The sequence below is a fragment of the Onychostoma macrolepis genome, chromosome 03, assembly GCF_012432095.1.
Source record: "Onychostoma macrolepis isolate SWU-2019 chromosome 03, ASM1243209v1, whole genome shotgun sequence".
NCBI classification, from domain to species: Eukaryota; Metazoa; Chordata; class Actinopteri; order Cypriniformes; family Cyprinidae; genus Onychostoma; species Onychostoma macrolepis.
The window spans coordinates 1,599,657-1,617,920 of NC_081157.1; the positions used below are offsets into that span (position 1 = coordinate 1,599,657).

Consider the following 18,264-nt stretch of genomic DNA (forward strand, 5'->3'; position numbering starts at 1 on the left):
GGTGGAACATGAGCCGGGCAAAATAAGCTGTATCTGTGGTGGGGGCCTCAACCCTCAGGACATTTGATGTCTGCTTAATGTCTCATTTAAACAACATGAGCCAACGGGTCCTTGGTTGGGCTTTGATGCCAGAATTCACCCCTCCAGAAAAAACCCACTGGTAAGATATCTCTCAGGGCAATGCTGAGCATTGGAGTATTCCTCTCTCTCCTGTGTTTGTCTGTGTGTGTGTGTGTGTGTGTGTGCGTGTGTGTGTGTCCTCTCCCCATTAACAATATGTTAAAAATCATTGCAGTGGAGCGCATTGCAGTGGAGTACTTATTGGCCCAGTCCAATAGAGGCGACCAGTTGACTGCAAACCACAACGACATGCCTGAAGTCCCCCCAGAGGAGCCCGAAGATGACAGTGAAATTGACACAACTGTGTGCCATGCAGCTGACCTTAGGGCTGAGGACTCTGACCCTCCAGTAGCTGTCGCAGAGGCCCAGGTGACCGGTCAGGTGGGTGACACTGGACCCAAATCCCCTGATGAGGAGGTCACTGAGGAAGAGGAGGATGACACTGCAAGTCCTAGCACATCAGGCCAGGTAATGTTGCTATCCTGTACCATCTTTTACTTTTTAAATAAATATATCTTGTGCAGTGCAAAGAACTTATTGTCAACCATTTGTAAAGTTAAAATATATGCATGTACAATGCAAAATATTTACTACAACACCGTATATATTTATTGAACTGTGGTTGTTTTTTTTCTCAATTTTCAGAGTGCACAGTGTGATTCCAGAGGTGTCTTGGGTTGGGAGGCAGTTGATGCCCTGGCAGCCTACCTGGTTGGCCTAAACAGAACGATCACTGCCTTGTCATCACAAGAGGAGGCCGACATAGTCCAGCTGTACATGCCTCTGCATGCCATGGACAAGGTACCATCAAAATATAGCCAGAGAGTTAAGAAGAAGACTTTGCCAGGACCTTGGAGAGCATCCAGGAAGCGGAGTGGCTCTGCTCCAGGACAGCAGGCAGCAGAGAGGTAATTTGACTATTTGGAGCTTCACTAGTTTTTAACACAGTATACAGTCCAGATTATATCATCCTTCTTTTCCATAGACTGTTCATGACTCATGGGCAGGCGGCTCAGGACCCTGAAGTCCACAGGGTCTGTGAATGTGTTTGCATACGGCTTTTGAAAGAGTTTCAGCAAGCAAGGAACAGGCCCAAGGACACACAAGGAAATACTCTGCCAATTCCACAATCTATTGTGGTGATATACAGCCACTTGAAACAGCTGCTGGAGGACAGCAGAGCGGTTCTAGGACAGACTAGCCTGGCTCTGGTCCCGATAAACACCACTACTGTCTCCTCGTGGTGAGTCTTCTCTTATGCAATACTTTTATACAATCACAGTAGTATATCAAGGTTGTACTTATAAAACCTTCCTGTACATGCTTCTTTTAAAAATTATAGACAATGGGCTTTAATCCTTTAAAATGGCTAATTTAAGATGAAGAATGTTTCTCTTGCAGGCTACTAAGAAGACAGAAACGTGTGGACAGAGACATGCTGCTGCAGGGTACTGCACTGCCCAAACAATTATATTTGGCCAAGGAGTCACTTCCTGAAGTGCGCACACGTCCAGCTGCTCCTGCACAGCATGGGCATGAGGCCATGGTATTTGAGGAGCCAGCAAATCAGGAGGGAGAGGCCTTTATTCATAAGCGTATCTCCAACAGGTGCCCACTGCCCACCCCTCCTCTTGGATCTTACTCGGCATTTCCCATATACCCACCAGCACCACACTTTGCATTCCCCCCTGGGTCCTACCCACCCTTTCCCAGCTACCCACCAGGTCTACCAGTGCCTCAGTCTACCCAGTTTATGCCCCCTCCCCAGTTCCAGCCTCCTCCCCAATTCCAGCTGCCTGATAACCTGCCACCACAAACTTGTCCCTCTACTCAGCCCAGGCAGCGCACATGGAGAAGGCAGAAAGCTGCCCAAGAGGATGAGGAGCGAGTGACTAGGGGGGAACCACCTCGGAAACGTCTAGCAAAGGACGTATATCGCTACATCTGCAAGCAGCGTGGGCTGACAAAAAGCAAGACTACTGGCCACACTCAGCTGAAGGGCCGGTGGTATTGTCCAGCCTCAGGCCTCTCTGTTGCACAGTGGAGGGAGAATGTACACGGAGGTATTTGATTTTATAGTAGTTATGGTAATTAGGTTTTTATATATATATTTTTTTATTTTTCAGTTTTTTAGTGTGTTTGCTGTGCTGTGAACATTTTGTTTTTAATTACTGTTTGCAGTGTTTGTAAAAAAGAAAGACAACTCTTGTGGTGTAATAGTAACACATCCATCCTTTGGGTGGAAGATTTCAGGTGCAAGTCCTGGCAAGAGTGTGTGCTGTGTTTGTCAGATCTTTTTTTTTTGTTTTTTTTACTTTTTATTATAAATTTTAAAGTCAAAAATCAATCAAACCCTTTGCTTAAAAGTGTTCATGAAGTGTGATGGATATTTAAAAAATTTATTTCCCCCTCCCTTTTCCCTTTCTTCCCCCCCTTGTAGCAGTCCCTTTTGCCCTGTTTTTGGCCGGGACTGTAACCTACTGGACTATATGATAGACTTCATACTGACCACTACTGCCATGTATGCAGCATGAGAAGTTTTTGAAAAGAGGGGCATTTCCTTCACCAAGTAAAAGTGTGGAGGATTCATCTGGCCTTCATCGGCCCCCATGAGGTGACTCTATGTAGAATAAATCAGCTTGCTTTAGGCTTGAAATGACTGAAATCTTCTCATGTGAGTTGATATCATTTTAAACATTGTTAAAAGTACTTCTCATTTCTTGTGAATGTATTTTGTAGTATGTGTAAAACTTTTCCAGTGACAGAACCTTTTTTACCGTTATTGATATTGTAATCAAGGTTGTTAATGCTATGGACTGCACACATCTGCTTGTGTTGGGCTTGTGTTTACAGGTCGTATAAAACTAGGCCTGGCTGCAACAACTAATCAATAATTAAAATAATCATCAACGAATTTGAATAGTACATCAAAACAAACAGACCGCTCATAATTCTGACTAAAATACACATTTTGCTCAAATATTTTTTTGTTAGAAATTAAGTGTAGGTTTAAAACCCTACATGTAACACAAGTAATCATATTTATGAGAGCAGTAACAGTAAAGGCACTATTGTTGGAACTGTCCATTAATATAATATAATATAATATAATATAGTTACTCTGTTCAGACGAATGATTGTGTTTGTTCTTCGTACCTCTTACAAGTTAACATTGTGTTTTTTTGTTTAAATTGTTTTAAATTCTGTTTCAAAATAACAAGCAATCTGTTGTTTTTAGGTTTAGAATGTAATGTTTGTATTTTAACACTTTAATGCTTATAATGTACAGCAGAGCCTACATTGAGACATTCTTTATATTTGTTTTCATAGGCAGGATGTGAAATGACATTCTTTAAAATAATGGATTAAAATTATTTTAATTAAAAATAATGTATATATTTTATTTATTTATTTTTGTGTGTGTCATCCGATTACTAATATTAATAAAGAAAATCTACAAATAAATTGATAATCAAAAATATTGTTAGTTGCACGCAGCCCTACATAAGATATTGTAAAAGAGGTTGTGTGTGAACACGAAGTCACTAAGTTTATTTGTACAACATGTAATTAGATAATGCATTATTACAGTGAAACAATTTTGTAATTTTTATTTTGTAAATTAGCAGAAAACCATCTCTACCACTGCAGTGCTTTATCACTATTTTTAAATAAAGTTATAGTTCATAGTTCTGAATCATTTTGACATGTGACAACAATATTTTGTTTCAGATGATGTAACTGCTATAATAAAGCCTGTATCATAGAATAGTAACTTGTCATTCTGTTTTTATTTTGTAGATGTTTGTTGAATAACTAGGCTTAAATGTAATCTGAGGTACTTTAGTAAAACCATGGTTAAACTATGGTAATACAACCATAGTTAATTTGTGGTACTTGAACCATGGTTCACACCAAAAAACCATGGTTAATACAGTCATGGTTTACTACAGTTGTACTATAGTATTACTACAATATAACTGTAGTAAAACCATGGTATCAGAACCATGGTTTTTTAAAAACCACGGTTCGCACCAAAAAACCACGGGTACTACAGTCATGGTTAACTACAGTTTTACTATAGTAAAACCATGGTTAATTTTCGTAAGGGTGAGGTCAAAGGAACTGCCTGAAGAGCTCAGAGACAGAATTGTGGCAAGGCACAGATCTGGCCAAGGTTACAAAAAAATGTCTGCTGCACTTAAGGTTCCTAAGAGCACAGTGGCCTCCATAATCCTTAAATGGAAGACGTTTGGGACGACCAGAACCCTTCCTAGAGCTGGCCGTCCGGCCAAACTGAGCTATCGGGGGAGAAGAGCCTTGGTGAGAGAGGTAAAGAAGAACCCAAAGATCACTGTGGCTGAGCTCCAGAGATGCAGTCGGGAAATGGGAGAAAGTTGTAGAGTCAACCATCACTGCAGCCCTCCACCAGTCGGGGCTTTATGGCAGAGTGGCCCGACGGAAGCCTCTCCTCAGTGCAAGACACATGAAAGCCCGCATGGAGTTTGATAAAAAACACCTGAATAAGATTCTCTGGTCTGATGAGACCAAGATAGAACTTTTTGGCCTTAATTCTAAGCGGTATGTGTGGAGAAAACCAGGCACTGTTCATCACCTGTCCAATACAGTCCCAACAGTGAAGCATGGTGGTGGCAGCATCATGCTGTGGGGGTGTTTTTCAGTTGCAGGGACAGGACGACTGGTTGCAATCGAGGGAAAGATGAATGCGGCCAAGTACAGGGATATCCTGGACGAAAACCTTCTCCAGAGTGCTCAGGACCTCAGACTGGGCAAGGTTTACCTTCCAACAAGACAATGACCCTAAGCACACAGCTAAAATAACGAAGGAGTGGCTTCACAACAACTCCGTGACTGTTCTTGAATGGCCCAGCCAGAGCCCTGACTTAAACCCAATTGAGCATCTCTGGAGAGACCTAAAAATGGCTGTCCACCAACGTTTACCATCCAAACTGACAGAACTGGAGAGGATCTGCAAGGAGGAATGGCAGAGGATCCCAAATCCAGGTGTGAAAAACTTGTTGCATCTTTCCCAAAAAGACTCATGGCTGTATTAGATCAAAAGGGTGCTTCTACTAAATACTGAGCAAAGGGTCTGAATACTTAGGACCATGTGATATTTCAGTTTTTCTTTTTTAATAAATCTGCAAAAATGTCAACAATTCTGTGTTTTTCTGTGCTGCGTGTACATTAATGAGGAAAAAAATGAACTTAAATGATTTTAGCAAATGGCTGCAATATAACAAAGAGTGAAAAATTTAAGGGGGTCTGAATACTTTCCGTACCCACTGTATGTATATATATATATATATAATTTTTTTTTTTTTTGTAGTGTTAAATTTATTTACTCTTTTAAGCATGTATGTAAGTGAAGCAGATCCAAATTCTATCTTCAAAGAGACTAGGGCTGCGTTTCCCAAAAGCATCGTAAGCTTAAGTACATCATAGACTTATTGAAACCAGGCTTACGTTGATTTTGGGAAACGCAGCCCAGAGCCTTACAAATACAAAGTGTTGCCTCTTTGTAAATCATAATTTTACTATATTATATGTAACAGCATCGACACAAAAGCACATCGATTTAATTGTAATTCACACATTCTATGCATTTCTGTTTTCTGTCTTTCTATTGTGAACATTTCTATCCATATTTTTCATTTTGCCCCCTTTATTAACCTGTAAAATATCTATATAGAAATATAGAAAACAATATATTCTAATATATTCTAAATTCTTCCAGATATAAATAACAGTAAGAATGAACAATTAAAGCATAAACACAGTCATTTGATGACACCCATCTTTAACAATTGCAGGTAAATAACTGCATTAGAGCACATAATATATAAATGTAGTTTGATTCTCTAGTAACTATATTCAGAGCAATAAAGCAATGAAATGAATAACATGTAGTGCTGTCAAATGATTAATTGCGATTAATCACATCCAAAATAAAAGTTTTTGTTTACATGTTTGTGTACTGTGTATATTTATTACATATATATAAAAGTACACACAGTATATATTTTAAAAATATTTACATGCATATATTTATATTCATATAATTTATATTATATATAAACAATAATATATAAACATTAAATAATTTTCTTAAATATGTACATGCATGTGTTTGTATTTATATATACATAATAGATATACACAGTACACACACATATATTATGTGAGTAAAACTTTTATTTTGGATGTGATTAATCGCGATTGATCGTTTGACAGCACTAATAACATGTTCAAGTTTTCTATGTGCAGAAACAGACAGTGATCATAAAATCTTTTCAAAATGTGTAATGTTTTAACAATCAATGTATTTTAAAAACACACAAGCTAGTAGTAGGATCCTAGTGACAAGAATGACTTAGAAAATCTCACCTGTAGTGTGTTTAAATCAGCAAAAACTCGATAAAAGAAAGGCAGAAACCACCTCGTTTTTTTTTTTTTTTTTTGCTGCATATACATACTGTGTAAAAATATTTTACAGAATTTGTAAATATGCTCACCTCACCTCGCTGCGGCTGTGTCCGAAAGCTTTGTTCACAGTTCTTCCTGAAAGTGATTTAGAATAAAATCTTAACAAGACCGAGATCTGGAGTCGGGTTGTTAAATGGCTAATATTCTAGTAATATGCATGCTAACAATCAACTAGTTAAAAGACCATAAAATAAAGTGTTGCCGTTCATTTTAGTTACATTTATTATTTTTATTCACACCTAGATTTTTCAAGCCTCAACACAAACACTGCAAATGCAAACAGGCACGCACGTACACACACAAACACACAAACACACACACACTCACACACACACACTCAAACACGCAGACACACAAACACTCAACACAAACAACCCTACAGTTAAATATTTAGACTTTTATGTCTCATACAAACCTTACAAATAAAATCTTTTAGAGTCACACTGGGTATCTCTACAAGATGACAAAAGCAGTATGATTAAACAATGATATAACTTTCATTTGAACAAATAAGTTTTGTAGATTTTTAGATCTGTCAGGCCTAAAACCATGATGAGGATTAGAAGCAGGCAAATGATCCTCTGATTAACGCAAGACACTTACAGAGATTTTTCTTCATGAATTAGACCTGAATTAGACTGAAAATTAGTCGTCAGAAGGTTGTTTGCAACAAAAGTAATTACTAAACAAGGTGCTACAAATGTCTCACAGAATTTTATTTCTCACTTTAGAAATGGTATTATTAACCGTGGGGTTTAAATGTAACATATTTATTTCCACACTATAATGTTTTATTTTATTACAATAAAAACAACTGGGTCTTTATAGTTTTATTTTACTAAGATTTGATCAAATAACTGATATAAGAAACAATCAAATATTCAGTAAGCTTATCACCTTATCTTATCACCCAAAACTGGATTGTGATGACATTAATATCTTACTGATACAGATGTGTTAAGATGTTAAGTATGTGTAAAATATGTTAAAATAGTTTAACCCTCTGGGGTCTGAGGTCATTTTGGGGCCCTTGAGATGTTTTGACATGCCCTGATATTTGTGCTTATTTCAGCTACTTAAAACATACTATTGACCAACATGTAATTTTTTTTTTGTATTCAGCACAAACTGTGCTACAATAATATGTGACCAAGATGGATGTGCATGTTTGCATTTTTTAGAAAAAAAATATTATGCGTGGTTAGTAAGTTTTGGGGAAAAATGTAGCTGAAATAAGGCCTTAAAACCCACACTAAATAGTCCTGAACAAGACTTTTGAGTAATCAGTCTTATAGGCTAGAATATTTACTTCAAAATTATGTGAAAATCATTCTGCTTACTCATTCACAGACAACAATATATTGATTTAAAATTTTCAAGACATGTTTTGTGGTCGAGGGTCTATATGCGAGGGAGTGGCAATTGCCATGAATATTAAGTGAGTCTCACCTGAGAGACAAAGGGCCCTCCCCTAATGGCCCCTAATGGCCCATCAGTGTGACTGTGACTGTGAGGCAGGTAAGAGAGAATGTGAGGAGATTGAAAAAAAGGTTTTTTTTAATTATTTGTATTTTATTTACAACACAGTATAATCAAAACATACATAATGAAGGTCAAATACACATTATTGTGCACACTGATCTAACCACAGAGACGTGAACAGACTTTGAGTCATTCCTGCAACAGATTCTGTTCAACAAGTGAAACAAGTAAATCATACCTGATATTTACGTGTGTTATTTAAGTGTTTCTACTTCTTTCCATGGATTCAAGAAGAAAAAAACATAATCAGTAGAGAAGGAGCTTGTTTTGACATAGAATATCAGTGTAGTTGAACATCTGATGTTGGTGCAGCGCTCTCAGAGGAAAACAGTTTGAAGAGACATCAGGATACATCTGGTGCTAGTATCTGATTCAATAAAATACAAACAAAAAAACATTTGTGAGCATGTTAATATCAGGAACATCTGTATATATATCATAAATATCACTATCATATAAAAGAGAAAGACATCTTATATCTGAGAAACTAATTATTATTGTTTAGCACGTTATTAAAATCTATTTCTGAACAGAGTAGGCTATTAATAATAAACATGTACTAAACATACTTAGACTCGTAGCATTCATCATGTTACAGTGTACACTCATATTACTTTATTGTTTTATATAGAGCATGAAAACATCATAGCGCTGTAAGAAATTTAAATACAGTGAATTGCCCCTCATATTCAAAATGTTTTACACGATTTCAAACATTGTAGTCAGGAATTATAGTTTGGGAAAAACCCAACTATGATTTTGTAGTCATATAGTCTAGTATGTATGATTTTATAGTAGCCTATGATATGATTATGTAGCCACAGACTCAAACATGCTTTGTACAATAAAACTATGTACTTTGTACTATAAAAAATGATATTTTCTATCTGAGAAACTAATTATTATTGTTTAGCACGCTATTAAAATCTATTTGTGAACAGAGTATTAATAATAAACATGGTCTAAACATTCTTAGCGTAGCATTCATCATGTTGTCGTTTGGGGGAAAAAACCCAAGATTAAAGTAATCTTTTTTTAACTTTCATGTAGGATTCACGACCACACTCAGTTGGTTTTTGTGTAACGGTGTCCTGAGACAAATGAATATAGAATGAGTAAAATACTTTTATTTTAAGATATTATAATGACAGACTAAAAGCTTTAGAGTGATTAAAACAACTGAGGTTATGCATTTCTCTTGAATATGTATACAGTAACCAGTGAGTACGTGAAAGATTATTGTATAAATACATAACCTTGTAAATTCAGCTAGATTCTATCATATTAATCAATAAAAAACTCTTAATTTATACCATGTCTGGCTTTCTCATCAAAAAGCAATTTTTTGTTTGTAAGTTAGATTGTTTCTAAGTTAGAAGGCTTATAGGTTGTAGTGAAATCACATCTTTAAGCTAAAACATTTTTCTTTCAAACTCTCTCGCACACGCACACAGCTTTCACAGACACCCCCCACAAACTGGCAACAACATCCTTAAGTTTGTTTCATCATTTAGCTGTAGACGAGACCCTGATGGTATTATTTTACGCACAGTGTTGGGAAACGTACTTTGGAAATGTAATAGGTTATAGATTTACAAGTTACCCTATTTAAAATCTAATAAGTAGTGTAACTATTTCAAATATTTAAAAAAAATAATGTAACTGATTACATTAGATTTTTTTTAATTTAATGTTTTCAACTGTTAATGTTTTTGAAGTATGTAAACCAGGCAGGGTTAAAATTACAGCAGGGCTCCACAACTAATTACTGTCACACTTTCAAAAAACCAGCATGGCTTGATTTAGGATTATAATCATTTAATATATTAAAGAGGTGGTTGACTGTTTTTTTTCTAGGCTTGATTGTGTCTATGGGGTGCAGTCTAACATGTGTTCATGCTTCGTTTTTTTAAAAACGCATTATTTTTCATATAATTGACCTTTATTCCACACTGCTCTGTCCCTTCTCTGACAAACACCTCGATTACTTCCTGTTTTTATGAAGCCCCTCCCTCAGAAAACATGATGGGCTCTGATTGGTTAGCTGGCTCAGTGTGTTGTGATTGGCTAAACCGCCGAGCGTGTGTCTAAATGTCCCGCCCCTCAGCTCAGTGGCATGTGCTCTGGTTGTATTGTAAACAATGGCGTCGTCTATATTGCTTATCAATTTGAGCCCGATTGAGGTGAAGAGGATCGCGCAGAACCTGTGCAAGCACGGCTCTTAATGGTATGTTTGTTTGTTTGTTGTCTCATACTTTTAGATACGCTGTTATTATGCTACTGCTTATGTTAGCTTTTAATATACGGTTTTATTCTGATTAAAGCTTTAATACAGTACGGCAACCGCACACGCGTCCATGTATAACGCTTCTCATTGCTATGTGAAAATATATAATTGGAACAGTTTGTTGGAGCTGATCTGACGATCTGAATGAGAGAGAGAGAGAGAGATGCAGAGCAGGGCGAATTTTGAAACTTGTGAATCCATTAGAATCGTTAGAAGACAGAATTGATTCATATATGAATAGATTTTTACGTGCACCCCTAGTTTTCTCTTCCTCTTCTCTAAAGCAGCACAGCATGGCCCTGCCCCCTTCCTTACACTGGGTCCGTGACGTATCAGACCCGGGAAGTAGTTCGTTGTAGTCCCTACGAGCCGTTTCTGTAGGCATTAAACTTCCAGAATTTTAAAAGACGATATCTCTGTTTGCATTGAACTTTCAGCACTGCAACTTTGCAGATATTGTTTATGCTCAAACAGCAACATTACACACCAACTAACGTTAAAAAAGTGAAATTGCAATCAACCACCCTTTAAGCGTTTAAGCCACCACAAAATCAGACTTACTTTGAGATTGTTCTGAAATTAAATACACATTTAAAACCACTCTGAAGACAGTGATGATGACTACATTCCATGTATCTGTGTTCGGTAAGCTAAACTAAATGGTTGGTACACATAAAGATACAGCTAATTCTGTATTTTTTACATACAACCTCTCATTATTAATGGTCAAGGGGTGCTTCAAAGACGGCCGTTAGCTTAGAAGATATTCCAGCAATCAGCATGGAGGACACGGTGCACGATGTCTTACATTCCCACAAGCCATCAACCACTGAGATGCCCTCAACAAAAGACTCTCTTAAGGTCCAGGTTGTGGAGGATGTAATTGGCCATCCGGCATGCATAGCGTACCATAATTCTCTGAAGCAGTTGGCCCAATACCTTGTTTTACCAGTCACAAAGTGTAATGCTCAAGATATTAACACCATCTTCACGGAAACCTGGTTAAACAGCGGAATACCGGACGCCACACACTCCGGGCGGATAGAACATTAGATGGCTCCGGTAAGACCAGAGGTGATGGATTGTGCATTTACATTAACAAAGCTTGGTGCACAAACTCTGCTATTGTTGGGAGTCATTGTTCAGCTAACCTTGAGTTTCTCATGGTTAAATGTAGACCGTTTTATCTACCGCGGGAGTTCACTTCCACCATTATAACTGCAGCCTATATTCCCCGGATGCTGATGCCAAGCTTGCTATGAAAGAACTTCACGCAGCCATCAGTAAACAACAGACTGATCACCGGAAGCGGCTTTTATTGTTGCAGGTGACTTTAATCACTCAAACTTAAAGTCAGTGCTACCCAAGTTTCACCAGCATGTTTCCTGTCACACCAGAGGAAACAAAACCTTAGACCATGTTTACACAAACATGGCTGGAGCTTACGTTGCGACACCCTCCCCCACCTGGGACAGTCAGATCACCTTTCTTTGTTCCTCACCCCAAATATGCACCCCTCATCAACCGTGTGAAGCCATCAGTGAAGACCATCAAAGTGTGGCCTGCGGGGCAGATTCCACACTCCAGGAAAGGTTTCTACACACAGACTGGAGTATGTTTGCTTCTCAAGCCACCAGTGGCGCTCACACAGACATTGACTCTTACACCTCCTCTGTATTGGATCATATCAATATCACCATTGACAGTGTTACAACCCAGAAACAGATCACCACATATCCAAATCAGAAGCCTTGGATGAACAAGGAAGTGCGACTCCTGTTGAAGTCACGCAACACTGCCTTCAGATCAGGAGATGCACAAGCCTACAGCACATCCAGAGCAAACCTGAAGAGGGGCATCAAAAGGCCAAGCACTGCTACAAGCTAAAGATAGAGGGACACTTTTCCAACTCTGACCCTCGACGCATGTGGCAGGGCATTCAGGCCATCAGTGACTACAAACCCACCCACTCCACCCCCGCAGCCACTGATGTCAACTTCCTGAACGAGCTAAATTACTTTTATGCTCGCTTTGAAAGAGACAACAGAGAAACTGCCACCAAGCTCAATCCTCAGATGACCACCCACCAATCATACTCTCCTCCACAGATGTCTGCAAGGAACTGAGCCGGATCAGCGCGCACAAGGCTGCTGGACCAGACAACATCCCTGGTCGTGTTCTCAGGGCATGTGCGGAGCAGCTCGCTGGGGTTTTACAGACATTTTCAACCTGTCTCTTGCCCAAGCAGCCGTACCAACATGCTTTAAATGCACTTCCATTGTGCCAGTGCCAAAACACTCTAGTCCGAGGTGCCCTAATGACTACCGCCCTGTAGCACTCACACCCATCGTCATGAAGTGCTTTGAGCGGCTGGTCCTGGAACACCTAAAAGACTCTCTACCATCCACATTGGACTCACACCAGTTTGCCTACCGTAGCAATAGGAGCACAGAGGACGCAGTTTCCATGGCACTGCACTCTGTGCTCACTCACCTGGACAATAAGAACACTTATGCACGTATGCTGTTTGTTGACTTCAGCTCAGCATTCAACACTGTCATCCCAACCAAGTTAATAGCCAAACTTGGAGACCTGGGCATCAATACCTCAATGTGTAACTGGATTTTGGACTTCCTGACCAACAGACCCCAGAATGTTCGATCAGGATTCACCTGCTCCACATCCATCACACTTAACACTGGTGTACCACAGGGCTGTGTGCTAAGCCCGTTTCTCTACTCCCTCTTCACCTCCGACTGCAAGCCTGTGTATGGATCTAATTCCATCGTCAAGTTTGCAGACGACACCACGGTGATTGGCCTCATCAGTAACAACGATGAGACTGCCTATAGGAGGAGATCCAGCACCTGGCCACATGGTGCACTGAAAATAACCTGCTCCTCAACACCACCAAAACGAAGGAGCTCATCGTGGACTTCAGGAAGGAGTCAAGAGGCACACACAACACCATCCACATCAATGGAATGGCTGTTGAGCGTGTCTCCAGTTTCAAGTTCCTGGGGATCCACATCTCGGCGGACATGTTGTGGAAAACCAACACCTCCAGCCTGGTCAAGAAGGCTCACCAGCGCCTCTTCTTTCTGAGGACACTGAGGAAGAATCAGCTCTCCTCTGCTATCCTGGTGAACTTCTATCGCTGCGCAATAGAAAGCATCCTGACCAACTGTGTCACAGTATGGTATGGGAGCTGCTCTGTTGCGGAGCGCAAGGCACTGCAGCGGTGGTGAAAACTGCCCAGCGCATCACAGGGACTCCACTACCTGCCATCGAACACATCCAGAGGAAACGCTGTCTGCATCGAGCTCGCAGCATCCTTAAGGACTCCTCTCACCCAGCCCACAGACTGTTTTCTCTCCTGCCCTCCGGCAGGCGTTTCAGGTGCCTCCGGACCAGGACCAGCAGACTAAAGAACAGTTTCTTCCCCAGAGCTGTCTCTTTACTGAACTCTAACCCCGTTGATCCACTTCCTCATATATTATTAACTCTTCTCTCCTACCTCACATCTGCCTTATTTGCACTACTGAATGTAAATTTTATTACAGTAACAACTGTTTACTTTTGTATCTTGCACTACCATACCTAAATTGGACTATGCTCATTTGCACTGCCGACTGTTGTTACATTATCAATGCTTACATTAATATTTTGCACCGTATGTCTAATTGTAATACGCAATCACTTCCACTGCACTTTTACACCTTGTTTATAGTAATAGTCATCTGTATATATATTATATTGATAGTACATATCACCTGTAAATTCTGTTTATAGTAATAGCCATCTGTATATTTATTCACTATACATATTCACCTGTAAATTCTGTATATTTATTCACTATACATATTCACCTGTAAATTCTGTATATTTATTCACTATACATATTCACTTGTAATTTCTGTATATTTATTCACTATACATATTCACCTGTAAATTCTGTTTATATTAATAACCATCTTTCTATATATATTTATACATATACTCAGTACATATCCTTGTCCTGCACTTATTCAACCATTGTATATACTGCACTTGCTACTATTGCACTTCTGGTTAGACCTAAACTGCATTTCGTTGCCCTGTACCTGTACTTGTGTAATGACAATAAAGTTGAATCTAATCTAATCTAATCTAAATTCCAAAGCCTGACGGCATGCCGGCAAACACGCTGGCGCCATCTTGACCACGAGTTAATACACGAGTAACTCATTTATCACTTCCCCAAAGCTATACTACACAAATTAATACATATATAGACTGTGTGTGACTTCTTTGTGTGATTTATATTATAGACAGTGACACAATGAGAGGAGGACAAATCGAGGAGAAGTGTAGCAGAAAGAGGATAGGAGAGAGGAGAGGCCCCAACTTAGTCTGCCATGCCTGCCTCATATGTTGGCCCTTCTTTAAGCTCTTGCTCGTGTCTTTTGGCCTTTTTGTCTATGTTACAGCTCTTTCTTTTATGTTTTGCACAAGCAGAGGTCACAGAATCTGCTTTTACTATCCGAAGCTTGTCTGCACTTTTGATTGCACTAACTGTGACCTCTGTGGTCTCAAGCCACAATCTGTCCATTACAGATAAAATGGCAGAAGCACCTTCATTGAATGTTGAAATAGCCATACTGGCTGCTGCCTCCACTCTATTTTTGCCAACAAATACAGTTTTGGGACACCTTGACCAAATGACAGAATTTAAGCACTCATTTGCATTTTGGGTGCCCCCATGTTGCATTCTCTGCAGTAGGCTATCACTGGACATCCTATGATATAATGGAATAATCTTTTTGCCAACCCCTTTTGTCAGAGAGCAGCCTGCATGCACATTGTGACTCTCTGGTGTCACACCATTTTCCTCTGCTTTCCTGTACCAGCACCATGAGGGTTTGCATCTGTTATGCAGGGGATTCTCATCTGTTGACATGGAGTGTAGGAGGCTAGCCCAAATAGCAGTTCTCATTTGTTCTACATTGCCCTGATTATTAAGTATTGCCCCTCTATAATAATTTTGCAAGCTTTTACATTTTGCAGCTGTGAGCTTGCCTGCTCCTTTCCCACCCAATTTACCCTGTGCACTAAGCTTTCTTAGAGATGTACCCATACGTTTGTGTGCATGGTTGATGTATTCTAGTTTTGTTATTTCATGTCCTGGATAAGGATTCAGTGCAACAACCTCCCTAAATGCAGTACTGTCTCCATCAGAAAGCATCTGAGTGTAGCGCAGCTGATGCCGGTTTATGGATCTCCCCCACATGCGCTTAGCTGATTCCTGCTCCATGGCTTTACTGGAACTAGAGAAGTTCTTTGTACAGTCATCGTGCTTTTCTTTCCATGTGTTGTACTCCTCCCAGGCGTAAGCCTGTCTGACCTGATCTCTGGCCCTTCCTAGTGACTCCAAGCCTCTCTCTATCTCTGCCACTAAAAGTAAAATCGTAGTTTGTCAAAATGCTATTCGATCAATCAAAATTAATGCATACAAGCACTAAAATATAGTAATACACTTTTGTAAATGTCAATATAAATCAGGATGATTTACACACATTATTCATTCATTGTACAGTGGGAATATAGTAGGCTACCTAAACTGCCTGAACAACCTGTTAAAATGCTGGAAAACGTCTAACTATCTAACTTTACCTGTCACTCTTCTGTCCTGTCTCTGAAAGGTCTTCACATGTAGCGTAGGGATACCCAGTATCTTGGATATCTTCTTTAGAGCAGCATGTCCCAGCCCTAACTCATGTGTTAACAGAACCATTCTTATGTTTATATCAAAGGCTACATCACTCCTTGTTGACTCCTGTAGACGCGAGGATGAGAACACACTTTTTCTGTAGCCATTTTCTAGCGATTTACATGTTTTGCATTCCAGCAACAGACTGCTACAAAAGCCTTGATTTTGGGGATCTATATTTATTTGTAGATCATTCGACATACAATTTGGACAAATCAAGTCTTTAATCAAATCGTTCAAACGCGACACATGCATTATTAGCCACTGCTGAGTAACTTGGCTGTGATCCATATCTCCATTCATCGCATTTATCTTACACTTCGATTAGCATTACACTATTAGCATTCTCGCAAACTAACACTGTTTTGCATGAACTTTCCTTATGTAATCGAGCTATAGATAGCTGCTTACATCTTTTTTTTCGATGCGTAGAAGATAGTTTTTCCCATCTTCACTGCATCAATGTTTTTGTTTCTGTCAGCTAGCGGAGCATGTCACGTGATACATTTCGGCGAATCAGGTCACGGGAAATTTTCTTCAGCCAATGAAATTTCATCTCCTGATTTAGATCAGCCTTTATTTTTTCCCTATTGGTGAGCTTTACATAGGAAATGACCAATTATAGACAGGCTATCATTACACTATAGAGAACGAGCTTTCCAGTGATACCAAACAATCGCTGTTTTCAAATGCGACCACAGAGATATATCTGATTGTCTGAAATTAGCATTTTTCAAAGTTAAGGAAAACTGACAGAGGTATCAAATTTAAGGTCATAAAATTCTTAAATTGTTCAAGAAAGTCTTAATTATGATTTCAAGAGGTCTTAAATTTGGGTACAAACCAGAATCGCGATACAGCTTAATGTGACGATTAAACTTCAAAAGGCTATAAATAAAATATGAGCGCTGCACGCTTCAAAGTCCGGTGCTGCGCTGCTTTGTGTTCTGCCGTTACCGTGGAAACCGTTCGAAAGCGCCTCCTGCTGGCAGAGAATGAATCTGCATGTTCAATAGGGCTGTTGTTGTGAGTAGGGTATTGCTGCAATACCGAGGCTGTAGTTTCAGAACCGGATTTCTAGGGCCCTATAGTTTTTTGTTTGTTTGTTTTTTAATTATTTTATTTTATTTATTTATTTTTTGTATGTATGTATTATGTCAGGTCTTCCAGCCAGTCCTATCAAACCTTTAATTAATCCAGAACGCGGCAGCAAGATTAATTTTTAATGAGCCAAAAATAATGTAAGAGAAAATGAAGAACGTCATACCTCTCTCTATTCTAATTCTATTCTTTTTAAAAAAAAAAAAAAAAAACTTGTCCCTTTTAGACTTGCACACTAACTTTTCTAATCTTTTTTCGTATTCTATGTTTTCTTTTTATTTATTATACAATTAACAAAAGCAAAAAAGGCCTCTAACACTAGCTTGCTCTATTCTTTTTCTATTCTATGCTGTCTTTTTATTTATTATATAATTTAAAAAAATCTCTTGCTACATGTACTGCGTTAGGCTAAATGAGACTTGTTATAGTACTTGCATATCGTTGCTCTTTTGTTGATTTTGATTGCTTCCATTGTCCTCATTTATAAGTCCCTTTGGATAAAAGCGTCTGCTAAATGACTGAATATTAGTGGCTCATTCTATTTTATAGCACTTGCTATTCAATTCTGTATATTATTATTTTTAAGGAATTATGTAGTTATTTCATTTTATACACTTAATTATTGTCCTAACCAACTCCTAGCCCTAAACATACCCGTTGGTAACCCTCTTGAAATATTTAAATATTGTTTGTTTGTTTGAATCAGGTCTCCTCTGTTGGAATAGATTGTGCTGTCCCAAAAATAGGGTCCTATGGTCCTAGAACTGCAGCCTCCGGTATTGCAGGAACATTGGGTTGTTTTTGTTCAGACCAATGCAAAACTCGACTCATGTTTTTACCCTGCAAACACGCAGAGCTGTAAATGTGAACTGGTGGATCGATAAGGAGATAATTCATTATAAAAATCTAAACACTAAAATGTGTTTGTATGTTATTTAATTAATATAATAATTTATTG

At 38.8% G+C, this 18,264-nt stretch overlaps 1 protein-coding gene across 1 annotated transcript; it reads left to right on the forward strand.

The window, feature by feature from the left end:
• The first annotated feature begins 669 nt into the window (after window positions 1-669).
• LOC131537637 (uncharacterized) lies at window positions 670-2,749 on the forward strand. Its single transcript, XM_058771207.1, has 4 exons — window positions 670-1,028; window positions 1,106-1,363; window positions 1,522-2,183; window positions 2,561-2,749. The coding sequence occupies exons 1-4, from the start codon at window positions 898-900 to the stop codon at window positions 2,611-2,613; spliced, it is 1,104 nt and encodes a 367-aa protein (XP_058627190.1). The 5' UTR covers window positions 670-897; the 3' UTR covers window positions 2,614-2,749.
• The last annotated feature ends 15,515 nt before the right edge of the window (window positions 2,750-18,264 follow it).